Genomic DNA, 26,990 nt, shown 5'->3' on the forward strand with positions numbered 1-26,990 from the left:
CTCCCAGTTCAAAACCAAATTACAGTCTTGACATCTTTTTAAGACAGAATCTAAGTTTTTCAGACATACATTAAAATCAGACCCAAATACAGAAAAATCATCCATAAATATTTCTATACATTCCTCTACCATATCAGAGAAAATGGAAAGCATGCACCTTTGGAAAGTGGCAGGAGCATTGCATAGACCAAAAGGCATCCTCCGATATGCAAAAATTCCATATGGACATGTAAAAGCAGTCTTCTCCTGATCCTCTGGTGCCACAGCTATCTGATTGTACCCTGAATAACCATCCAAGAAACAATAGAAAGCATGTCCTGCCAACTTCTCTAGCATCTGATCCAAGAAAGGAAGTGGAAAATGATCCTTCCTGGTTGCCTTATTCAGCCTCCGGTAATCAATGCACATTCTCCAGCCGGTGATTGTCCTTGTGGGAATCAGTTCATTATTCTCATTTTTCACCACAGTCATCCCCCCTTTTTTGGGCACTGTCTGCACAGGACTCACCCAAGCACTGTCTGAAATAGGGTAAATCATCCCAGCATCAAGCAACTTAACAACCTCCTTCCTCACTACCTCCTTCATAGTGGGGTTGAGTCTCCTCTGTGGTTGCCTTACTGGTTTGACCTCTTCTTCCATCAATATTTTATGGGTGCAGAAGGAAGGATTGATACCCTTGAGGTCAGAAAATTGCCAACCAATTGCCAGCTTATTCTTCTTAAGTACTTTAATCAACTTTCCTTCTTCCTCATCAGACAACATTGCATTAATGATTACTGGATATGTTTGATCATCCCCAAGGAACACATACTTCAAATGTGAAGGTAATTCTTTAAGTTCTACCTTAGGTGCTCCTTTTGGAATGTCATCAATGTTCTTCTCAAGCTCTTCCACTTCTGGCTCTTCTTGGTAATCTTCTGTACCTGTCTCTTCTTCTGATCTTTCTTCCTCAACTGAGAATTCTTCTTCTTTATTCACTTCTTCCACAACCTCCTGTATCACATCCAATCTAAAACAATCCCCCACATCAACAGGGTGCTTGATAGTTTCAAATACATCAATTGTGACTGTTTCCTCATCCACCCTTAGCAACAACTTTCCTTGCTCAACATCTATCAAAGATCTTGCAGTTGCTAAAAAGGGTCTTCCTAACAATAGAGGACTTTCTGTATCCTCTTCCTCCATGTCAAGAATCACAAAATCCACTGGAAAAATAAATTTGTCTACCTTGACCAAGACATCTTCAACCACACCTTCAGGCCTCTTGATAGATCTATCTGCAAGATGCAGAATAAGATTGGTCTCCTTCAAAGTGTTGATTCCCAAAGCTCTACATACTGTCAACGGCATCAAGTTTATACTGGCTCCCAAATCGTACAATGTCTTTCCCACCTCCACATCTCCTATAGCAATAGAGATACTGAAGCTTCCAGGATCTTTCATTTTTGTTGGAAGCTTATTCTGGATTATGGCATTACACTCTGCTATTAGGGCCACTGTCTCACCATCAGTTAATTTCCTCTTCTTAGTAAGAAGATCCTTCATGAACTTTGCATAGTGAGACATATTTTCCAGTGCTTCAGAAATGGTATGTTAATTTGTAAATTTTTGAAGATATCCAGAAATCTTGTATAATGCTGTTTCTGAATCTCTTGCTTCAACCTTTGAGGGTAGGGAACTCTAGCATAGGGAGATAAAATAACTGGCTTTTCTTTCTTGTCAACCATCTTCTTCTTTTCCCACTTCATCATCTTTTGTGGGGAAGCATTTTTACCAACTTCTACCTCTCCTTCATTCTTATTGTCCTTCCCTTCCTCTTCTTTCTCAATTTCAACTATAACATCTCTAACAACTACTTCCTTCTCACTTTTCTCATTTCTCATCTTCTCTACTTCATCATCAGAGACTACATCTTCAACCACAACCTCTTCTTCATTCTTTTTATTTTCCACATTCTTTTTCACTGGTTGAAGTACCAACCCACTTCTTGTCATAATTGCTTTACAGTGCTCCTTAGGATTCACTAATGTATCACCTGGAAATTTCCCTTGTGGTCTCTCTGATATCTGTCTTGATAATTGACCAATCTGGGTCTCCAAATTTCTGATTGATGCTTCCTGATTTCTGAAAGAAGTTCTGGTCTCCTGCATGAATGCAGTTGTCTCTTCCCTGAATGAATTAGACCCCTGGATATAATCTTGAGTTGTCTTAGATAACTGAGCAAACGCTTTCTCCCATGCAGCAGGATCACTTGACTGCTCCTTCATATGTGGTGGTGGAGGATGTAATGGTGGGTTCAATTGATGGTTGGAACTATAGCTGAATCCTGGGTGTTGATTCTTGTTCTTCCATGCTGGCACATAAACATTCCTTCCCTGATTGTTGTAGTTCCTTTGATTATTATGATCATACCACACTCCATTCACCTCTGCTTGTTCTGGTGATCCCCCATAATCACACTCCTCTGTCACATGGCCTTTGTCACAGATAGCACATACACTCTTGGTTTCCACAAAAGCTACCTTTTGTGAAGAGAGTTGCTTAATAAGGGTATCCAACTGTTGCTGCTGTTGTGTCTGTGTCTGCATCAGTTGATCATTCCTTGCCAACAGAGCATCATACCCATCCAACCTGATGATTCCTGTCCTTCAGTCAGCCACTGGGGCATTATCAAATTCCTGAGATGCCAATGACTCAAAGATATCCAAGGCTTCTTGAGGAGTCTTGGTAGTCAATGATCCACCAGCAGTGGCATGCACCAAGGTTCTAGTGTTAGTGGTCATTCCTTGCAGGAAGATTGCTGCTTGTTGCCATGCCTCAATTCCATGCTGTGGACATTTCCTCAACAAAGTCTTGAATCTCTCCCAAGCCTCATAAATGGATTCTGACTTTTTCTGCTTAAAGCTTGTAATCTCATCCTTCAATTTGGCCCTCTTGGATGCCGAGAAAAATCTCTGCAAGAACTTGGTTTGCAGATCATCCCAAGTTGTTATACTTCCTTGTGGCAATGATTGCAGCCATCTCCTTGCATCATCCGTTAGTGAATGAGTGAATAGTCTCAACAAAATTGCATCTCTTGTGACACCATTTATCTTCACAGTATCACTCAACAACAGAAAGTTCTCTATGTGCAAGTAAGGGTCCTCTGCACTGGTTCCAGCAAACTGATCCTTCTGCACCAAATGTATCAAAGCAGGCTTCAATTCAAAGTTGTTGGGCTCCACTGTTGGGCGCACAACACTCCAAATTTGAGGAATCACTGCAGAAGTCATGTACTATCCCAGTGTCCTCTGTGGTGGTGGTGGTGGTCTGTGATTCTCTGTCATTATCTCTTCCTGATTAACCGTACTGGATTCACCAATTTCTTGCAACTGTCTCCTTTGCCTGGCTGCCCTTTTGTGCTTCCTCAATGTCCTTTCTAATTCTGGATCATATAACAACAAAGTCGGATCAAGTGTACCTCGCATATACCAGAATCAAAATTGACCAAAAACTTAACATAAACTAAAATACTGAAAATAAAAGGATTCAATCTCAGAATTCTATGGTATCAGTTAGTGTTGAAAAACAAATTCCCCGGCAACGGCGCCAAAAACTTGTTGGACGTTTAGCAAGTGCACTAGTCGTACAAGTAATAAAATGATGAGTAAAGATCGTTCCCACGGGGAATTATGTTCAAGCACCAATAAACCAAAGAAAACTAATTTGAATCAGATAAGAATTTGTAAAAGTCATGAATAATTTGTCACCAAAAAATTGATTGTAAGTAATTTGACACAAAATAAATATGGATTAATAATTAATAAAACAACAAGTAGTCAGAAAACAACTTTCCTCCATAATAACTCATGTAAAAACTGATCATATGATGAATTCTTTTCCATGTGATGTTAATCAACATTTTACTTATAATCAAGATGTAATCCCTTACTACCCTGATAGATACATTAATCAGAAACCCCAATCCCTTGGTGATCTCTTTCTTAATACATGCATGACATACTAAAGTCTTAAGATTACATCAGAACTCTAGCATCAATCCCTTGAGTACTAGAATTCTGATGTTGAGATTATCAGATACAGAAGTCATATAAACATCCCTGTTCTACACTACTTCCTTGATGGAAATAATTAAATCAGAAAATCTCAAATCAACACATGAAAAATACTTCATCATATTAATCAGATCAACATAATATTATCATGGAGTTCTATTGCATTCAGACTACAAAGACTCTACTCAGACATGACTAAGGAATAGACAAGAGAAGAAGAATCAAACTTCATTTCCATGTTGAAAGTCTTCAATCTCCAAACTATTACAAGAGAATTTAGAGAGAAGTCAGACTAAAGTTTAAGAGAGAGAATATATCAGATCTCTTCAGATCCAGATTTTCTTCTAAGTGTGAAGGCTTTGCCTTTTATAGTGTTACAATTAAAAACAGAAAACTGATGTGGGCGCTAAAACGTCCATAAGTGCCCGTTTTAACGTCCATGCTTTACGTATGCTCAATTGCTTTTAACTGACTCCAACGCTAAAACGTTAAGGAATGACCGTTTTAGCGTCCAAACTTGGTGAATGCTCAACTGACTTTAACTGACTCCAACGCTAAAACCGTTGATTTGGACGTTTTAGCGGTGGAGACCAGAGTCCTTTTTCCACTTCAGGGCGCTAAAACGCTTATTGCAGAACGTTTTAGTGCCCAAGACCAGCAATTTTCCATCTTCTAAGTGCAGCAGCGCGCTAAAACGCTCTGTGTGGGCGTTTTAGCGCTCATCACCAGCAAGTTTTGGCCTCTTCCTGTAGCAGGGCGCTAAAACGCTCAGTGTGGATGTTTTAGCGCTCAACACTTAGGCAATTTTTCTCCTCTTGAGCTCCAGAATCTTCTTCCTTCTCCAGTTGCCTTTCAAGCTTGCTTTTCCTACAAGAATTATACAAATTTCCAATAAAGCTCTTGAACTTGTAATTGAGGACATCTTAGGACATTAACCTTGTTTTTTTCATCATTTAATCACACAATTTGATCCTAATTCCTACTAAGAACCATGATGAACTAAGGGTTCATCATTCTGCTATGCTGATTGTCTAACAAAGTGAGAGCAGAACATTCTTCCAAGTCTTCCCCTTCATCCTGGAACTTTATTGCTTTGACAATATTGAACTTGATCTCATCGTCATGAACTCTCATGGTTAGTTCCCCCTTTTGTACATTGATAACTGCTCCTCCAGTTGCTAGGAACGGTCTACCCAGAATGATGGGAACGTCATCATCAGCTTCATAATCCAGAATGATGAAGTCAGCAGGTAAGATAAATTTATCTACTTTGACTAGTAGATCTTCAATCTTCCCTTCTGGCTTGACGATGGATCTGTCTGCCATTTGCAAGGTCACTGTGGTGGGTTTAGTTGGTCCAGTGGATAATTGTTTGAAGACAGATAGGGGCATGAGATTGATGATGGCCCCTAAATCACACAAGGCTTTCCCTTGGTACGTGTTTCCTATAATGCAAGGAATGGTGAAGCTTCCTGGGTCTTGAAGCTTAGGTGGGAGTCTGCCTAAGTATTGGCAACTCTCTTGTGTCATTTTTACAGTCTCATATTCCGTTATTCCTCTTTTTTTAGAGGACATCTTTCCTGAATTTTACGTACCTGGGCATCTGTTCTAGTGCGTCCACCAGAGGAATGTTGATGTGAAGTTGTTTTAAAATGTCCAGGAACTTTCCAAAGTGCTTATGCTCTTTTTGCTTTTTTGTTCTTTGAGGGAACAAAATTTTTGTTGATATTTTCCTGCTTTGAGTTGGACTGATTGGTTGGTTGTTGGCTTCCTTTTCAGGTTCTGGGTTCTATTCGTCTGTGACTGGTAATTGTTGCTGTGCTTTTGGGGCTGCTTCAGGTGTTTTCAGTTTGTTCTTTTTTCTTTGGTCGAACTGTGGGCTGTGCTGTGGCTTTCCTACTTCTTAAGGTGACAGCCTTGATTTGCTCTGAAGGGAAGATAGGTGTTACTTTTGGTGAGGTTGTTGAAGGAACGCCAGTATTCCTTGCTAATGATCCTTGTGTTTTGGTTTGAAGGTTGGCAGCAATCTGCCCCAGATGGGACTCAATGTTCCTGACCACTGCATCATTCCTGGTGACATATTCCTTGACATAAATTTCCAGGGTGTTGATGCGTTGGTCATCTCTGTAGAACGGAACGTAGTTGTTTCTTCTTTGTTCAGACGTTCCACTGCTGCTACCTTGCTGATACTGCTGTTGATTGTTGTTGAATGGTCTCTGGTTAATGGGTGGCCTCCATTGGTTGTTGTGGTTCTGATCCTTAATGATAGTTCCTCCAGGGCTTGAATGTCTATTTCGTCCTGCTTGTTGATTGTCTCGGGTGAAGTTCCTATTGCCAAAATTTTCTGCATAACACACCAATGCAGTGGATGGGCAGTCTGTTGAGTCATGAAGGTCACCACAGGCTGAGCATGGTTCTGTTTCAATTGCTGTGAGTTGTAAGAATTCCATCCTTGGTGCTTCTTGGTCGGCTTTTAGGTTCTTCACTTCATTCATGAGTGATGCCAGCTGGGCTTCCATGGCAGTTTGTTTATCTAGTTCTAGCATGCCTGGCTTCCTTACTGGGCTCACTCTATCTATTGGCCATTGAGACATCTTTCAGCAGTCCCTTCTATGATTTCATATCTTGATTCAAGTGTTCCTGTAAAAAAATATCCTCCTACAGCAAAATCTAAGTGAGATTGAGAAGTATGGTCAAGTCCTTTATAGAAAGATTGTAACACTCCCCAACTTTCTACCCCATGGTTTGGACATTTTCTTCTGATGTCCTTGTATCTCTCCCATGCTTCATAGAGATTTTGTCCATAAAACATTCTGAAGTTAGAGATTTCTGCTCTAACATCTGCTTGTCGAGATATTGGGAGAAACCTCTCTATGAACTTGTTAGAGAGTTCTTCCCATGTGTGGATTGACCCAGGGGTGAGAGTTTTCATCCATGTTTTAGCTTTTAAGCCTAAGGAGTGAGGGAACAACCTCATTCTCATGCATGCTCTCTTCTGTTACACCCTCAGCTTTAAAATTATCACAAATATCTTGGAATGTTATGAGGTGTGTGTAAGGATCTTCTGCAGGGAGTCCATTGAAGACCCCTGCTTCCCTAATCATGTGAAACATGATAGGTTTTAGTTCAAAATTGGGTGCTACAGGAGGGAGGATTACTCCCCTGTCTGGTCTGTTCCTAAAAGGAGCAGCCAAAGTTCTGAAGTTTTGTTCAGGGGGAACCTCTTCATTGTTATTATTGTGATCAGCCACGCTTTCAGGAAATCTTTCTCTGAGGTTCCTTCTTCTCCTATGGAGTATGCGTTCTGTCTCAGGATCAAAGAGAAACTCAGGTATTTCAATGGAGTGGTTAGAGTCTGTTTCAAACTCTTAACTCATAAACCAATAACACAGGGTATATATATATGCACGGCAGATTCAGTGATAAAGAGAAAAAAAAATATAAAAGTAAAGTCAGATATACAGTATATGTGTTAGAAAACAATGATAAGAACAACAGTTAGTGTTTCTATCCCCGGAAACGGCGCCAGAAACTTCTTGGGTGATTTGCTGATGGTGGAAAATATAAGTTTTGATAGGGGACGTTCCTCTGTTCTTGCAGAACACAGATTCGTTCCCTTAGTTCCAACCCAAGTGCGCAAGTGCACGCATCAAGTAATAAAGGGAGTATTAATGCCCAAATTATCGTTCCCACGAGGATAGAGTGCTAATTATTGTTTTATCACTGTTTATAAAGAGTAAAAATGAGAAGAAAAGTTAGTAAATGAACTGTCTGGTCAAACGTTCCCTACTGTCTTGACAACGTTCCTCAGGAACAGTAGGTTCAACCTAATGGCAGACAGTTGCTCGCTGCGTTATGTATGTGATCCTTCTTGTTTAGAAGAAGGTGAGATAACAATCATTGGAGTTTTTATAAGTACTAAATAAAATAACATAAAACTACCAAAATAGAAATAACTATAATCAAGAGACAACAGGGTGGTGGTTCAAACAGTTTAACAGAAGGAACAGATTCACTGCTTCACTCTTAAAGGGGCTGTTTTCTCTGCTCAAGACTTAGCACCTTTTGGCTTTGTCCCAGTTTCTTTGCCTGCCAACTCTGATTCCTCAGCTCATGGTCTAGATGGCTCACAAGTTTCCATATTCCTACGGCTCCCTTGACTCCAACAGGTACTTAGTTCAGAACCTTAAAATGGACGAGTTGGCCCCTTATTTCCAAGGTGACCAGCAGCGTTTTTGCCATGACATCTACCTTCCCCCAATGGCTAAGTTGTCTGAAATCCCTTTCTTATGGAAGTTCCTTTCTCGGTATGTACCCAATTTCCATTGGCGCACAATGAATATAGCTTACTTAGCCAAAGAAATACAAAAAGCTTCGGTCAAGAGTTTTGAAAACAGTTCTTTAAGAGTTTCACAATTTACCCGTTCCACAAATAGTTCAGCTCATGGCTGATAGTTTAAACATAATTATTCTCAACTGAAATCACATAGACCCAAAATTCAGTCAAGAGATAACGATTGGAACGAAGAGAAAAACACTTATATTAATTTAAAAGAATGTTTACAAAAAGAAACAGAAAATGGAGAAAGATAGGTAATTGATCGTGACGAGTCTTGATGGTTGTTTACAGAGAAGGGAAGAGGGGTTGTCGCTTAAGTATAATTACAACTGAAAATTAAACTAAGTTACTAACTACTACTACTACTAGGTGATCTTCTTCCTTCTGGACTTTAATCCCTCCAGAATCCGATGATGTTTTTGTGTGAGGGAGGTCCTATTTATAGCTGGAAGAGGAATGGCAAGACTGTAATTCCCTTGGAGCTAGTTGCTTGAATGAGGGGATGGGACGGTGGCAGCAGAGTATGGAAGCTTGCGTGATTTGCTGAATGGAACAGGGTTTGGTGATGATTAGTCGTTGTTTGCAGGTCTTCCCATGTTTTGCTTCTATTTTCAGCCAATGAGAACTCTTGATTCTCTGCTCTTCACGTTTCCAGCTGCTCAGTTGGTGCACCGCCTTGCTTTTTAGAAGTCTTTAACTCTACGTTACCTGCAAAGTGTACAGAAGCATTAAATGAATGGAGCAGGTGCATTAAATGCGTCTCAGTCCGTTCCCCTTTTAATATATTTTAAAGGAATACGTTACCATCCGTTCCCCCACTGTGTTTTTGTCACAAATGTGTAAAACAAGTGATTTTCATGCTGAAGTTGCTCATCAGATGAGGGAACGTATGGTATTTTGCCATCAAAATGGGCTTAGATGGGAACGAATTTACGTCCCATCACCCTTACTTCCCTCAAATCCTTACAAAAAAAGAGGGGCTACTCAAACAATAGATATCGGTGCACATCAATCCTGCAGATTGACAAGGGAGTAAAGCCAAATTTGAATTAGCAGTTAAACGTCTAAAAAAAGGAAGAATTCTCAAAGTGATCAAAAAGCAAGAAACAAGGAAATTACAAATTAAACCGGCATCCCGGCTCTTCATTCCGGACCATCATTACGCATCATCTCCCGCATCTCCGCCTCAAACTCGGCTCCAGCTGCCTCTATCCTCGAATTGATCCAACCTGCTTCCACTCCTGAATTGATCGCAACTTGAGAGGTACTACTTTCTGGCATGCTCTGATTGGCTGCAGGAGGAGGAAAACAAACTCCACCACGAACGTAGCCAAAGCAGTCCAGTTGGTCGAGTTTCAAAGGAAATTCGGGATTAAAATATCTCACCTGGTTGACACCATTTTTTGAAGGCACTTATGGCGACCTTTTGAAGAGCAGATCGGTTAAAGTAATAAGCAGTTTGCAAATTTTGAAGACCCGACTTCAACTTAGCATTCTCCGTAGACAAACCAGCGACCTTCAAATCCTTCTCCTTCAACGCATCTGATTATTCTTTAAAACAATTTGTGATGCTATCCTTATCAGGGGTTACGTTAAGGGCGTCAGAAACAAACTTCAGGTCGGCCTGCGAGTTCTCCAAAGAAGTCTTTAATTCGGCAGCTTTATTTGTTAATTCCTCATTATCGCGAACAGCTTGACCATGCTTCACACGGAGCTGATCTAGCTCGGCAATAGTTTCAGCATGTTTTTCCAGCTGCAAGGAATATGGTTTCACCAATGAAGCAGTTTTGAAAGTATAAAATTCTGCCTTCTGGAGCTCTTCCCTCTCGGCTCTCGAGATTATTCCAGAACCGGAAAACGAGGCAGGAGGACGTACAACACCCCGGAGCTCAGCAGTTACCCCTGAGTCCCATAACGCTCCTCTCCTAAGTCCAGCAGGGAGAACGACGGGAGCAGGGGTACCCCGAGGAAGGGTGATCACGGCATGTGTCCCACCTCCACTAGCTGAAATCGGAGAAGCTGGATTTGCATCAGTCTCCATATTCTCGCAGTCATTAGTGAGATCCAGAATGGAAACGCCAGAATTTAAGGCCAGGGTGGAAGTGGCAGCAACCGGGCTGGCCGTCCTTGGTCTCTTCGAAGGCAGTGCTAGTGGAACAGAGGTTTGGTCGGTCAAAGACAAAATATAATCCGGACCCGGTCCTTTTTCTTCTTCATCAAATTTTATGTCAGAATCTGCAGATAAAAACAAGGTTATAACAGTAAAGAGGAAAATGACCGAAATAGCAAAGGTTTAATAGCATAAAGCATACTGGCGGGTTCTGGGTTGGAATGAGATTTGGAGACTAAAGAGGCTGCGCTCAGATGACCCTTGGAACCCACATGGGCCAACAAAGCTTTAGCATTGGCTTTATCTTCTCGTGATAAACTCAGCTTGAAATCAGCAGGTCTGCGAAGGTGATGATCCTGAGACCAATAGAGGGGAAAGATGAGTTCCCAATCTTCACCAATGAACCATGGCTTCTCCCCCACCTCGGCCACCACCTTAAAGAAATAGGCTTTGAAGCCCTTGAAAGAGTCGTTGTATACGGAAAACAGCTTTCGAGGGGGTTTACTAGACCGACCTCGAATGCTACTCCACCCCTTAAGTTCAGGAGGCTCCGATCCGGTTCTCGGGGTATAAATGGTAAAAAAGTACAAGAACAAAGGGACAGTGCATGGCAAGGACAAAGAGTTGTACAACTGTTCGAAAGCAACAATGTAAGCCCAACCATTGGGGTGAATCTGGGTTGGCGCGAGAAGTAGGTGATTTAAAAGTTGGATCTTGAATGGGGAAAAGGGAAACCGAATCCTAATCTTCGTCACAAGATCTCGATAGAAGAAGAAGAAGTGTGGTTCTGCAGGGTTTCGCCCTGAACAAACAGGTTCATCATCTGCAGGAGTGAAGGTATTAAAACTGACCAGGTTGCCAATTGGAAGCCCGAATACCTCTTCAGTGGACATCTCGGACGCAAAACTCAAAACTTCCTCTGTAACCCATGGATATTGAGTGCGGAGATCGCTGGTCACAGAGGCAGAACCCTTCTCAGCTGGATTCACCTCGGCTTCCTGGGCTCGACTGGTGGAGGTTGTGTCCGCGTTTAATTCTGTAGAAGGGGACTCCATAAATACCTAGAACAGTAAAATGGGAGGATTAAAAAGTAAGAAAAACACGTAACCAAGAGATGTACCTGAACTAAACAAACTAGAATCGAAGGAGCTGGAATCGTCGGACCCGACAACAAGAGCAGGGGTTGAGAATCCCGGAACATGCGAGCAGCTGCCCAAAACTAGGTCGGCCATGAAGTCATTTCCTTTTTCGACAAAATGGGCACTAAGATAGACACAATTGAAACAAGGCTCTGGATTTCTAACACGGGGGATAGAAGACACTCTTGGGTTCGAAGTAGAAGGAGCGAGGGTAAAGATGGTATCCGGGGTGGAAGATGAAGGGCGAGAAGAGTTAACTTGCCTGGACGAATTGTCTAGGTTACGATATTGACCCCGACTTTGGCCTCAGATTGACAGGCGAGATGAGACCCGCCTTCCTCGAAGACCCCTTCCACGACCACGGATGGGAGGGGAAGACGAGGAGGCCCCTCTACTTTCACTACCTCGGTAGCCGCTTAGTAAAGCAGCTTGAGTCTCCTCCTCGGTTCGAGGCCTGCCATACAGCCAGAACCTAGGACCGGGAGGTAAACTCTGGATGAACCTTTCCTCTTCTGTTGCAAGCCGTTCCTTCTCCTCGGCGTCAATCTCATCGATACGGCCAAACACGCGAGGGCAGGTGGGCTTTGATTGAACAGTAAAATTCCTCTCACCCATACCAGGAAGAGTTTCAAGAAAGAACACGCAGAAGATGACCAGGCAGTAGTAAATCTTATACACGCAACAGAAGGCAAATGCGAAAAGCTTAATGAGACAGAAGCAGCATGGCATGATATGGACGCAAATTGCCACATGCAAATAAATACGGAAGATGTGAAAATGGACACAAAGTAAATAGAAAGCATCGCAGAGCCAAAATTCACAATCAAAGCCGAAAATAAAGAGAGAATAAGCAAAAGAGGAAGCAAATGTTATGAGATTACCTGCGAAGAGTAGCTTTAAGGAAAAGGGAAGATGATGAACGTCACAGAGAAACAAGGCAAATAGGGGTGAGTGGCTCTGAGCAGTGTGATTCTGAATGATGGAAGTGGCAAGTAACGCAAGTGAAATCAAAAGGTTAGGACCCGCGAAAACCAAAAGGCAAGGGTAGTAAGGTCATTTCAGAATAGACAAGACAACTGAGGGACGTTGCTTCAGAGGCAATAAATGCTGAAACGGCGAAGAACGCACGATATCACACGTTGCGTCTGTTGAAGGGGTATACATGGAAAAAATAATCATCACGTGGAAGAGAAACTGTTCCTCACATTTCAGCAATCATTAGTCAGCAGCCAACGTAATCGTTCCCTTCACGCTGCACCTAGTTAATAATCTGTGCTTTGGAGTTCGGTAACCGGGAAGGAAGGTTTGAATCACGGTAAGACAACCCGAATGCAATACAAGAGAAGTCCGAAATTCGGGTCTTTTCATAAGCCCGACTTATAAGCCGCTACACGAAGCAATTAAACGGCCAGGTGATCAACGTTTGGGTCAGAAAGCAGATATAGCGGCCCGACTTGGACATCCCGGCACCCTGAAGACTCAGTCTACCGGGCTGGGGGCAACTGTTATGGACCTGGGAAAGGCCCTTGCCGGCAGGAAGCCCAATCAATACAAGCCCAAAGGTAAGCTCTATAAATAGGAGCTAAAGACCACAGGTATGACGGATCTCTCGAACCCTATTTTATACAATCACGACAGCGCACACACATACACCTTCAGGCTACAGCCATCATATAATGTGTAGTGATTCGTTGTCCCCAGATACCTAATTTATAGGTATCTAGAGAGAGAGCCCTAGATCCAACATTAAAGTCCTGACCTACGGTCGGACACATCTGCCCAAGGCAGAACAAGACTAATCGCGAAGCGATGAATCGAGCAAATTTTTTTTTTAAATGCTAGTTATATCCCAGGGGTGGCACACGGGGTTAGCAGAACGTGTCCCAAAGATCAGATCACAAGATCAATCGTATTTGCATGAAATAGTGCCTTGTACAATTCAAGTTGTTTACTAGCTACTATTACACCTACACACAACTTTTTTTTTTAGTACACAGAGGGGAAAAGCCCCAAGAAACAAAAAGCCTAACAACCAGCCACCAAGGCCAGAAGCGGCCCATTCCCCAGCGGAGGATCCTTGTAGATAATCATATTCTTCTCTCTCGTGATGTTGCTTTTCACCAGAAAGTCAGCGTGTCTGTTCTTTCCCCTGACCACATGAGTGAATCTGAGATGCCAATCCTTATTTCTCCATTCTTTGATGCTCTTCACTAACTGAGTTTGAGTGCCTTCTCTATCATTAGAGTTGATAGCCTCTATAGCTAAAACAGAGTCACTATCCACAATTAGGTGGTGAGCTCCTTCTTCCCAGGCAAGTTGCAACCCTTTAAGCATAGCCCATAACTCAGCTACTAACGGGGAGCAGCTTCCAATCTGATAAGAGAAACCAGACACCCACCCCCATCCTCTTTTCTGATCAACCTTCCACACGAAGCTTCCTTGTGATTGATCTTGACAGCCCCATCGACGTTTAGCTTCCACCATCCTGGAGGTGAGGTGTTTTCCATGGCAAAGATTATGTCACTGATGTACCTTGAAATAACAAGGATTGGATTATGCGGACGAATTTCGTGAGGGCTATGAATCTCCATATTTCTCCAAAGCCACAGATGCCAAATAGACGTAAAAAAGATGTCAACCCAACTAAAGATAGGCATGCAATTCCACCCTTCCTCGAAGTTCTTCATCAGCCACTCCTCCAGGTTTAGCATGTGGAAGTCTCCAGGAACATTATTCCTAAACCACTCTTTCCACACCTGCATAGCTAATGGACAGTCCCTCAAAACGTGAAGTGTGTCTTCGACCGTATTGGTGCATTTATGGCAGTGGGCATCTCCTCCCCAAAAAGCAGTTCTATCTTTAATGAGAATTTTATTATGGAAAACAAACCACGCAAAAGATCTCACTCTGAGAGGACCATGCCAATTCCATATCGAGTTCCATTTCCTATTGGTAGCTAAGTATTCGAACCCCATAATTGAGCTACAGGCGTTCTTTACTATTCTACCCTCTCCAATTTCATTTTTCCAAATGAGCTTATCTTGTCCTTTATTGAGCTTGGGGGGATAGCTCGAATGACCTGAACCACATCTTCTTGAAGAAAGCTTGTCATGAAGGGGGGGTATCCCACTCCCCAGTGGTAATGTCTATCAGGTCCTCACACTTTTCCTAGAGGGTGATGGCATCCAACGGTCTTGTCACCAGCATATTTAGCGGAACCTCTAGCTCAGTCCAACGGTCTTGCCAAAAGAGTGTATCCTTCCCATTCCCAATTTCCCATTATATCATTCTTAGAAGCTCATCCCATATGCCACAAATCCCTTTCCATAGGCAAAAGTTGAAGCTCTGACTTTCACCTGTGTCCTCCAGTCCACTCTTTGCCATATTTGCCTCTCAAGACTTTAACCCAAAGTTGCTCTCCATTAGTTTGCATCTTCCAAGCCACATTAAAGATGAAAGCTTCGTTGTGAGCCTGAAGGTTATGGATGCCCAATCCCCCGGCATTCCTCGGTCTGTAGAGATTCTCCCATGCCATTAAATAAGTTCTTCTCCTATGGTTAGAATCCCCCCATATAAAGGAACATTGGAGTTGCTCCAATTCCTTACAATAGAAACAGGCAAAACCTCATGTTGTATATGAAAGGAAGGAATGGTACTCAAAACTGAGTTGGCCAATGTTGCTCTTCCAGCAAAGGACAAGCAGTTACATTTCCAGCCCGCAAGCCTCTGTATCACTCTTTGGATAACCCCTTCGAACTTCCTTCTCCTCCCCCTCCCATTATGAAGGATTGTACCCAGGTACTTTCCAATGATTCTGCTGCTTTGAAGCCACTGGCACTAATGATGGCCTCCTTAACCTCAACTCTAGTATTCCTTGAAAAATAGACCACCGTCTTGTCAATGCTCACCTCTTGACCCAACATCTTACTAAACTCCTGTAGACAACCGAGCATGACATCTAATTGACCTAGGCTAGCTTCTCCGAATAGGACCAGATCATCCGCGAACGTAAGATGAGAAATCCATGGCTCTCTACTGCCTGCTTTCATGGGTTTCCATCTCTTCCTTCTAATCTGCCAGTAATCAAATGTGTCAGTTTGTCCATGCATAGCACGAATAAGTAAGGTAAAATAGGATCCCCCTGTCTCACTCCCCGTGAGGAGGAGAAGCTGTAAGATTTTCTCCCATTCCAGCGGATCTAGAAATCCGACGAGGAGATACAAGCTTGAATAACAGACACAAGGTGAGTAAGAATACCAATTTCCATAAGAACCTTCTCAATAAAACTCCAGCTTAATTTGTTGTATGCCTTAACAAGGTCAGTCTTAATGGACATAAGCGCCTTATTTCCACACTTTCTGTTCATAGAGTGTGTCAGCTCCTGGGCAATAATTATGTTGTCCTGAATGTTCCTACCCGGAACAAAGCTCGACTGGAATGGAGACACCGATTTCTTCAACGCAGGTTTCAACATGTTGACAATTACCTTGGTAACAGCCTTATAGAGCACGTTACATGGGGATATAGGTCTAAACTGACCTAAGTTTTTCGGAGCTTCGATTTTAGGTATCAGCACAAGGTGCGTATCATTAATAGACTTAATACCTTCGGGTTGCGAAAATCGCATATTCATATCTTCAAATGCTCTGCTACCCAGAGTATCCCAATTCTTCTTGTAGAATATGGCTGGAAAGCCATATGGACCAGGGGCCTTGTGGCCACTCATTTGGAAAAATGCAATTTTGACCTCCTCCTTAGACAGAGTCTTGCTTAGCATCCCAATCTCTATCTCATTAAGCAACAGCCAGCTAACAGAATTAGCTCTCCAATGCCTCATCCTAATGTCTTCAGTAAATAATTTCTTATAGAAGTTTAAAGCCATACTTTTAAGTTTATCATCATCATTGATCCAGATCCCAACCTCATTCCTCAACTCCTCAATCTTGTTCCTCTTTCTTCTAGTAATGGCCAGAGTGTGGTAGTATCTTGTATTACAACATCCCCCTTTAATCCAATCCGATCTAGACTTCTGGAACCAGAGGAGTTCTTCAACGAAAGAATTTCCTCCAACTCTTTCTATAGCTCAGTCTCCAGATCCTCCAAGAAATCATTCGATCTTTTCTCAAGTCTTCTTTGAATACCACTAAGTATTCGCAGGATGACATTTTTCCTTTGGCCAATCAAACCAAAAGTTTTAGTATTACGGTTGCACAACACCGGTATAAGATGCTGCAGATTACTACAAGCACTCAAATCGTTACTCCAATTCTCTTCTAGAAGTTGCTTGAAAGTGGGATGGTCCAGCCAGTGCGGGAACAGACGGAACAAACACTCCTCCCACCCAGCTTTATCTGCAGAGATGTTGATCAGAAGAGGGTTGTGTTCAGAATAGACTCTAGGGAGGGTCTTGACACCAGCCTCATCAAATCTCGTGTGCCATTCTCCATTAGCTAATGCCAAATACAACCTTTTAAAAACTCTATCAAGATGGGCAGATTTTGGCCCCTTCCAGGTAAAGAAAGGAGTTACAGCCCCCAAATCTAGCAGCTTGCAATAATCGATAGCTACCGCAAAGGATGCACATCTGGACTGATAAACGAGAGCTCCACTTTTTTTCTCCTACGCTCCAACAATCTTGTTGAAGTCCCTAGCAATAAGCTAAGGCTCTTGAATGCTATTGCTGAAATCACGAAGCTCTTCCCATAAGCCTCTTCTCTGGTCTAACTGAGGACTAGCGTATAATGCTGTAAGAATGAACGGCTCCTTATTGGACCAAGATCTTTTCATGTGGATAAACTGGAAGCTCTTGTCCATCAACTCGACTTTAAAGTTGGGCTGATTCCACAATGCCCAAATCCCACCAGCAAAACCTCTAGCCTTCTCCACCAAGAAATTTGTGAAGCCCAAATTTTTATTAACTTTAAGGGCCTTACTAATTCTGGTTTCAAGCAAAATGACCAGGTCCACTTTGTGATTCCTCACGAACGAATGAATAATGTTTCTAAGGCGACTTTTACCAGCTCCCCTACAGTTCCAAATTAGAATATTCATTTATCACTGACAATATTTTGGCATCCCATCAGGTTGCTGCCATTTCTCATGTTAACTTCTCCAAGAGAAGTGCCTCTTTCTCTCCCATTCGTACAATAGTTCTCTTTCCCCATAGCTGGTGTCCCATCTATAGCTCCTCCCTGCTCTGGCAACATCATCCCACCAGTCTCCCTTTTCTTCAGAATTCTCAAGGGAAGCTTCTTCTGATTGCTAGCTCCTCTTTTGTTAGCTTGAGGGGTTGCCATCACCTCATCTAACACTACTTCCTCTTTTGACATATACCTCATTATCAGAAGCATATCGCTTTCTTTCCTCTTTTGCTCATCTTTCTCCAATTGATTTTTGATGTATGTGCCCAGATTAGGCCCTTAGTTCTCCTGGTCAACGTCTGTATCCACTGTATACTCTTTCGCATGAGTATTTTTACTCTTTGAGTGGGAAATACCAGCTCAAACTTTGGAATGGCTCGCAGCCCCCATGCCTTTCCCTAATATGTCATTGCTAACATGAGTAGTAGCTGTATCACCACAAATGATCTTACTGCTCGTAGGGGTTAACTTTACCCCTCATTATCCTTTGTCTTGTTTTTGCGCATTTTGGGATTTGCTTTTTGACTTAGCCACTATAGGAACCTTACTCCTGCCACCTGCACCTGCGTTATTTTAGCATTCTCAATATTGTTGTACTTGGCTTTGGTAACCGTAGCCTCCATCTCTAGCTTCTCCCTCTGATTTTGGACCACCGGAGTGCTGTAGTTCCCCTCGTCCGGCATGACGACTTTCACCTGAATTCTCCTTCCCTTCTCTTTTCTCTTGACCACCATCCAAGCCCCAAAAGCTTCCTTGTTCCCCTTATCCATGTTCGTCTTCTCTTTTACCTTTTCAGCTGGTCCTACCTCTTCTCCTTCTCTCCTTGAGTGATACTTATTTCTGCTCCTCCTGTTCATGACTCCAGCCGGTGACCATACCTTCCACACCCGAAACAAATAAGGTGTAGTCCCTCATAAGCTACCGGGAACATTTTTCCAAGCAGCTGGAATTTAGATATGAAGCTTTTCCTCATATCAATATCCACGCATATCTTTGCATTTAGCTTTGTCTGTATATTCTCCTTCTCCATCGTCTGATTTCCTTAGTGAATTCCTGTCAACTTTCAGTGCTCTCCTAAACATGTTCCCAATCCTCCACAGATGCTGCGATGTGTAGAACTCCAACGGGAGACCTGGAATTCTAATCCAAACTGCTAGCCTCTTGAACTGATCATCATAAGGGTCGAACATTGGCCTCCATCTCTGGATAGTCACGTAATGTTCCACCACTATCCATGGACCTTCATGCAGAACATAGAAGTAATCCTTGGTTTCATGGAAGTTGATTAGTATATAGCCATTGTCCATATCGATCACTTCAAACTTTCCTTTAAGACACCAGAGCCTTAATAGTCTAGCCATCAAAAACCTGTTGTTAACCTTCTTCCCCAGAAGTTTAATTATAAGAGCATTTCTCCACTTCTTGCAATCTTCCTTGTGTTGTCTCATTGAGAAATTGTACACAGCACACAGTGGGTCCGCCCGTGGCTCAGAAATCTCTTTGTCTATGGCCGCGTCCTCTTCTTCCTCTCTTTTTTGGGTCTCCATCTAGTTCTCTTCATTGCTATCGATATCATCCTTCTCCCCATTTAGCTGGATGTTGCGAATTCGACAAGTATACCGTTCGTTTCAAGTAATAAAGTGATAAGTAGAGTATCGTTCCCACGAGGATTGATGCACCAAGTACTAGTTTAACTATTCTCCTTAAGTTGGAAGAGAAAATTTGGTTGAGTTGTGAAAGTGATTGATTTTGGAATTCAAAACAGAAATTTAAAACATAAAATTAATAACAATTAATTTTGAACGCATGCAAGAAAAGATCAAGAACGCGAGAAAATATTGATGAAAAATTTAATAAAAGGATGTAGCCAGGATGCACTTCACCTCCTATCCTCCCTTATATCCTTATATTGTATTTTATAATTAATTAATTCGTTTGTTCAGACAATTCATTATTTCCCTATAAAATAGTTGAACCCTAATGTCTTAGTAATTTCAACCCTTTAACCCAATCAGAATTCTAATGTCTTAGTAATCCCTCTTTAATTAAGCATTAAGCTAATGAATTATGAGTCTGCAATTTATATAAGCCTATGTCTAGATCATACACAAATTATTATTCTACCCTTGTCCAGATTAAAACCCCAATATGTCTATTGTGAATTCTAACCCTCAAAGCCCTATAATTTAGAGTGATCAATTCTAAACAGGATATGAAAAATTAAACCAGGTAGAATAAAACAAACTAACTAATTAAATTATAAAATATCAATACAGAAAATATAAAGGATTCACATCGGGTCCGTGATCCCAACTACAAAAAAAAAACTAGCCAGACATAGTTGGCTTAAACAAATTAAAATAAAAAGAATTCATAAAAGTAATAAAGAAGAAGAAGAAGAAGAAGAAGAATCAATGATCTCCGGTCTTCAACTCCGTCGGAATCCTGATCTTTAGCGTGAGCCTCCAAGAATTCTCTCCAGCCAAAGATTGTTTTTCTCTGAGGTCTGAGTCTCTATTTATAGAGTTTATACCTTGCTTAAAAATCTTGATCGAATCTTCATTGTGTATCTTGGTCCAATCTTCCTTTGATTCAGTCTGAGATGGAATAAGTTGCCACGCTTATAGCGTGGGAGTTTTGAATGGATGACGCTACTAGCGTGAGTTTCACGCTGTGAGCGTGGATATCTCGGGATGAATTTTAATTCTAGCGCTACTAGCGCGAGTTTCACGCTAATAGCGTGGGACTTCTGTACGAAAAATTCTTCTGGCGCTACTAGCGCGGGTTTCACGCTAATAGCGTGGGACTTCAGCCTGGTACTTCCAAATGGGCTTCTTTTTGTCCTGTTTCCCTACAAAATCAACAGAAAATCAGTAACGAGATATCTGATTGAGATTTATCAAATTAATAACACTTTTAGCCCTTATTATTCAAGATTGACCAAGATTCTTTATCTTTTTGGCTTAGATTTATACATATGCTGGAGGCATATCACTGGAGCACTATATCATTGTATGTAACCACCATTTTACCTGCGGTGGCTTCATTCTTCGCATTCTTATATGTTGATACTATTTTCGCCTTAATTATCCTTGCAATACCCCTACTCTCTGTCATATCCTCATCTATTTGAGAGTCTTCCATTGTGTTCTCCATGCTTTTTTAACGCTCCTCTCTAGCAGGTCTTCCTCTTTACGTTCAGGTTCCTTCCTTGTGCCGTTATCTTGTTCCATTTTTTGGCAAAACTTCTTGAAAGGGAACATCACATAATTCCGCCTAGAAAAATAACTTTTTTTACTAAATTTTTCTTTTTGGTTACTATTAAAAGCACTACGCACAACTTAAAATAGCTATCATTCAAATTGGACAGGGAATAGTGGTCTAAATGCAATGTTTTTAAAAAAAATTGTCAAAATCACAGGCGAATAGTATTTTTTATCAGATTACCACGCATTCAAGTTTACTACCAGTCATAACAAACTTAGTAGGCTAGTGGCATGTAAGAACCAGCATCGCTAAATAATTAATTAAATAACATTATCAATGCTGAAACATGGATTTAATAAAGATTATGCATAATTATGGTAAGATAATTATTTAGAAAATTGAATAATGCTTAAAGTCTCTTTTCTGATGAAAAATGCAGATACCGATTTTGCTTCACGGTATAAATGTGTACCGATGAAGTGTTTCGAAAAATTAAAATTAAAATATAAATATTCCTAAAAAAATATCTAGGTCAAGAATATCAAATTTGAGATGAAAATAATAAGCAGTGATGTCAGAACTAATATTGACTATTTCGCAGTCGAAAGTGTGTACCGGCAGAGTGCCTCAAAAAATTAATGTAAAAATATGATAATTTTTAGAAAAATGTCTAGGTTAAGAATATGAAATTTTAGAGTTAAACGAGGAGTGAAACTAATTAAACTAATACTGTTAGTTTTTGTGAGTGCACCTATAAATAGGAAATGCATATAAACTTAGTTCAGATTTTATATTCTACGTAGGTACATTTCTTGGTCTCATGGCTGCCACATTCTTTCACCCAACTCTATAGCCTTCTATGCAAGAAACCACCCAAGACACCACCTTTCTTATTGATTCTTCATCTCTAATCTTATAAACACTTGAGAGCAAGCTTGGTGAGGGAGAAAAATCACTTCTTGTGAGGTTATGAGTTCTGTTTGGAGGTGTGAAGTTACTGACTTCTTGGTTTGAGAGTGTGAAAGCCATTTTCACTCACTTTGGTGCTTCAAGAAGCCATTTTATGGAGGAAAGAACTTGTTTGTAGACCAAATTTGTGGCCTTGCTGACACAGAGTTGTAGGGTGGTGAGGACAGATTCAAGACACTTCTTTTTTTTTGTTTTCACAAGCCTTAAGGTAACCTATGACCATATCTTTTGAAATTTCATGAACATAGCTTGTTTGAGTCCTTAAAAAGATGAACTTTAATTATTCAAGTTAAGGGTTGTTAACCTATATATAATAAGTAACTTCTGTTTGTAGAGGTTATCCAGTTTAGTTATTGCAATTTACATACAGGCAGTTTTTGAAAAAGATTCACTGAGTTAATATGATAAGCTTCATAATTGGAATTTTTAGCTTCCGCATTTATTGAGCTGCGCTTATTACCATTTATATGTTTAATACACCGGTTCACACGGTGTGTTACATGGCACATTCCCATTAGCGTACAAAGTTTGCTATCAGTGGTAGAAAATTTAATCGTTTATAATTTCATGACACATGCACATTTTACAAGAAAAAAGTTGACTGAACTAAATGTGCACGTGTCACGAAATTATATGCGACTAAGTTTGCTACTACTGAGAGCATGGGAACTTGCCATGTGACCTAACCAAGTTAGTTTATGACTGGTAACAAACTTGAACACGCGGTAGTATGATAAGAAGTATTGTTCACGTAGCATTTGAATTATTATTTTTTTGAAAAAGTGTGAGATTTAGGTCGTTGTTCCAATAGGGCAGATTATGGGGCGTAGATACTGTAAAGAATTAATTCAACCCAAAGACTTAAGCTATTGGGTGAGGGTCTTTTAATGATTTATATTACATTCTAACACCCCTCACAAAAGAGCCTATTGGATTTGAAAGGTGAATAATGCATTAGGTCTAGTTTACCTGTGCTAAGAAATTTCACAAAGAAAATGGGGTAGTGGGGGGGACGAGGTTCGAACCCAGGACACGAAGTTCTGATACCATATAAAAAATTAATTCAACCAAAAACTTAGAAGATTTTTTTAATAATTTGTATTATATTTTAACATACAATTAGAAAATTGGAAAATTTCAACTATTGCGACTGATACTCCCAGAAGAGGCGATGATTTGGATAGCTAATAAGGAGAAGCAGTGGTGAGGATAACATTTACTCCAAAATAGTTTACATCTCAAGGGCAATGAAGAGGCGGTGATGAGTCAACACTTCCCCTGGTCACCTACTCTCTTAAGTTGTTCTGACCTCATTCCCAATATATTTCAAAATTTTATAAACTTCGCGTTTCTAAGTCCTTTTGTAAAGATGTTTGCCGTTTGATCATCGATGTTGACGAATTACATTTTTGGGAAAAACACTTCTCCTTTAACAGGAGAAGCGTGTTCTTATGCCATAGATAGAGAAAAAAAATTTGTTTACTTTTAATATTTTGTTTTTCAAAATACATGGTGGGCCCAACCATTATTTAGTGTCTGCGGGAGAAGAGAAAGTATTGCTGTTGCATGAGAGCCTCAAACCCCTACATTTTTATATCTCCCAATAATACCATTCTGCTAACAAAGTGATATTGAACCTCCACGTGTTTAGTGAGAGCAAGAAATATTGGATTTTCTAAAGGTGCTAAGTGGACTTAAAGTTTTTTGTCGTTATGAAGATGTTTAGAAACATCACTGATCTTTCTGATAGTTGATCCTTGACGAAGAGATTACATTACTAGTCATTTGTATAATATATGCATGCATGTTTAGCTTTTACTATATTTTATTAAAGAAATTAGTGTTTGTCTTTTTTTTAAAAAAAATTATATTATTTTAGTTAAAATTACTGTATTTTATGATGAGAAAAACATAAATTATAGTGAAAGAAAATGAGAATTTTTAATTTAAATATTAAATTTTTTAAAAATTAATTTTAACTAAAATGATTGTCCTTAAAAACACAAACATTTTTCTTTTATTAAAAAAAAAAATGTTTGTCCTTTTAAATGACACAACTTATATCATTTCACTCTCACAAAGAGGTGGCACCCACACCTTTATTTTATTTTTGTCCACTCTTTCTCCTCGTTTTTCTATCTCTTTTTCTCACTTAAAATGACACAACTTTACATCTTTAAAATGACACACACTTTTCCCTTTAGTAAATAACACACTTAATTGTTATAAACATGAGAAATTCCAATATTTTTCGCTTCGCTTATGTGGTAAATATCATTATTTCATATGCATTTCTACACTATAAATTGGTTTATCATAAGAAATAAAGCCAATACAGTCATAATAGTTATACATTATCAAATCGGTTCCTTCCATGTATCATTATATCAGCTCTTTTCTCTAATTTGTTACTTTAATGGGAACTATACAATTATGTCCAACAACAATGTCTTCGTTAGGTACAAATCAAGACTTTCAATGCTATTTATTACAAATAAAAAAGTCATGGTCAAGGCCACAAAGAATAACGTTCTTGTCATTGTGAAATTAAAATGTGAAAGCATGATTTTCTCAATATCCTAAAATGTGTTTTTAAGCTTATATGAAAAACCGTCGTGTAGGAAATACAAATTTATAAAATTTTACAAATAACCACTTATATAAGGGGGTTTATAAATCTTATGTCACTGCACCAAATCTTTTTGCAACTGAGATAATAAAAAAAAAAAGAGAAAGTAAGATAAGAAAAGAGAAAAAAACAAAATTATAATCCCCACATCTTTATTGTCTCAGCTGCAAAAAAAATTTTGATGTAATAACAGTTTATAAACCCCTATATAAAATCATGTTGTTTATGTCTTCCATAAAGTAGAATCAATTTCAAAACCAGTACGCTTTTGTGAAATTATGGGAAATACTACTCTCATTTTACATGAGGTAGTTATCTCATGTTGTCTCACATCGAAAATCTCATCCAATTTTTTTCTTTTTTCTTTTTTATCTTTTAATGATGGATTCCACATGATTTATCTCTGTAACATGAGAGAGCTACTCTCATGTAAAATGAGAGTAGCATTTCCCTAACATTATTTACTATTCAGGTCCGATAAAGCATGCACAGTTCAATTATAGAGCACACCCCAATTTATATTAAAGTGATTCGAATCTCTAAGTTTTTTTTTTCTATTTTAATGAACTGGAAATGAAATAAAATAATAGTAAGAGAGTGAAAGACATATACCGTAGTTAATAATAAGATAACGTGCCCACCAAAAATAAATAATAAGATAACGTTGTTTAAAAAGTGTATTATAAAATGTATATACCTTTAATTTTATTAAAAATATATGATCTTATCTTATTAAATACATTAATAGATATATCACTATTTATATACATAAAAAATAAATTCACTTTAAAGGAGTTTTTTATTAATATATGTTTATTTTAAAAAATACTTTTTGTCAATCAAAATATATTAATTCAATAAATAATATTTAATAGTTTTAAAATATTTTTAGATTTCTTAAAATTAAATATTAAATATTCATGTATTCTTACTTTAATTTTCATTTGACATTATTTACTTTTATAAAGTTAATGTATTAAGAAAAATCTTTAACATATTTTGAATTTTCTTTTAACTTTTGTTAACATATATTGCTGATATAAAGATAAATAAGTTAAATTTGAAAAAATACAAACGATTTTATTTTTTTAAAAGTCTACAAAGTATTTAATATATTCTTTTTAAATGATTAATGAAAAATAGAATATTATTTTTTAGTAATTTGTGTTGTGAAGATATATGTTTGTAGGTGTTATGGACCCGCATAATGGGCTCATTAAGTAGTAAGTCCAACAAGGGGCAATCCAAGATATGGATTGATGCTAATAAATGATAGATATCCATCAAGGATACTAATCCTGATGTGACATCATAGGTATCAGGCCTGGACCCTCACCGTAGGAACCAAAGGCTCATCCACACTACCTACAGGTAATCTCTATAAATATAAAGGTAAACCCTAAAGGTACGTACGCTCTCTTACTGTTATGATGTCACTGTGCGCACACACACACCCCATTGGCTAACGCCGTTATAGTATTCTGTGCACAGTGATCTGCTTGACTCAAGGGTATCTCATCCATAGATACCTTGGAGAGGGCACCAGATCCAAGATTAACATACTAGCCTATTGGGCTAGACATCTCTGTCTCAAGGACAGAACATTGGCGCCGTCTGTGGGGACTTTCATCTTTGAATTTGAAGTTCCCACCAAATCTGAGAAGGAATGGCAATTCAAATGAGGAGCAGTAGCCAGCAGCCACCCCCGAATCGGAATCAACCATTGGATCCAGTCTTGGAAGAGGTAAACCAGCCTCCGAACCAGATTGGAAATAACGTGGATTACGACCACGTCCAGGTCGAAGACGATGTCTCAGATACCACTTCAACTCCAGCGCGTCGAGATAGGGGGATGGGGCGAACATAACTCCAACAAGAACCAACCCTTCCCAGCATCCTGGAGATCTGGCTGCGCGTATCGCTATATCGGCTGATCCGGATACTCGGTTGGCCAACAACGCGTTCGCCGCAATCATGGAACGAATAACGGAGATGGAGAACCGTAATAACTTGCAACGGCAACAGGATTTCAAGGCTATACGGGAGGAGAATAACAGAGGAATGCGAGATCTGGAGCAGCGTTTAACGCACTTGACTGGACCAAGAGCAACTGAAGCTGACGGCCAACTTGTTAATGGCCGTGAAGGAGCTCGGAACATGGTTCTCCCAAACCGAGTTCCCAATACAGAAGATCATAACAGGCCCAATCTTGTGAACGCTGCAAACCCGAATCGTCAGGCTGTTAATGGCCAAAATGCTCAAAACCATCAGGCGCAAGTTGATGGTCAGGAGGACCGAGTTAGAATCCTTCCTGCACAAACCGCTCAAGATATCCGAGGTCGGGTAGAACCCGGCAGGTATAGGAGGAAGTACAGCAGGGGGCAGTACAACAATAGCCCTTT

General features: G+C 39.9%; 1 protein-coding gene and 2 non-coding genes across 3 annotated transcripts; 2 read left to right on the forward strand and 1 right to left on the reverse strand.

The window, feature by feature from the left end:
• Window positions 1-2,820: 2,820 nt before the first annotated feature.
• On the forward strand, window positions 2,821-2,927 carry LOC133307413 (small nucleolar RNA R71). Its single transcript, XR_009751032.1, has one exon. It is a non-coding gene; the product is annotated as a small nucleolar RNA R71 (small nucleolar RNA).
• A 2,127-nt stretch (window positions 2,928-5,054) lies between these two features.
• On the reverse strand, window positions 5,055-5,585 carry LOC133307412 (uncharacterized). The gene has a single exon (XM_061507921.1). The coding sequence runs from the start codon at window positions 5,583-5,585 to the stop codon at window positions 5,055-5,057; it is 531 nt and encodes a 176-aa protein (XP_061363905.1).
• A 1,205-nt stretch (window positions 5,586-6,790) lies between these two features.
• LOC133307414 (small nucleolar RNA R71) lies at window positions 6,791-6,897 on the forward strand. The gene has a single exon (XR_009751033.1). It is a non-coding gene; the product is annotated as a small nucleolar RNA R71 (small nucleolar RNA).
• Window positions 6,898-26,990: the final 20,093 nt, after the last annotated feature.

Source organism: Gastrolobium bilobum, unplaced genomic scaffold (genome assembly GCF_033153095.1).
Source record: "Gastrolobium bilobum isolate Gb01-03AN ecotype WA unplaced genomic scaffold, APGP_CSIRO_Gbil_v1 utg36931, whole genome shotgun sequence".
In the NCBI taxonomy this organism is placed as follows: domain Eukaryota; kingdom Viridiplantae; phylum Streptophyta; class Magnoliopsida; order Fabales; family Fabaceae; genus Gastrolobium; species Gastrolobium bilobum.

Bases quoted from the DNA above. Each gene is read 5' to 3' on its own strand.
- LOC133307412 (XM_061507921.1), bottom strand. From the start codon at position 5,585: ATGACACAAGAGAGTTGCCAATACTTAGGCAGACTCCCACCTAAGCTT.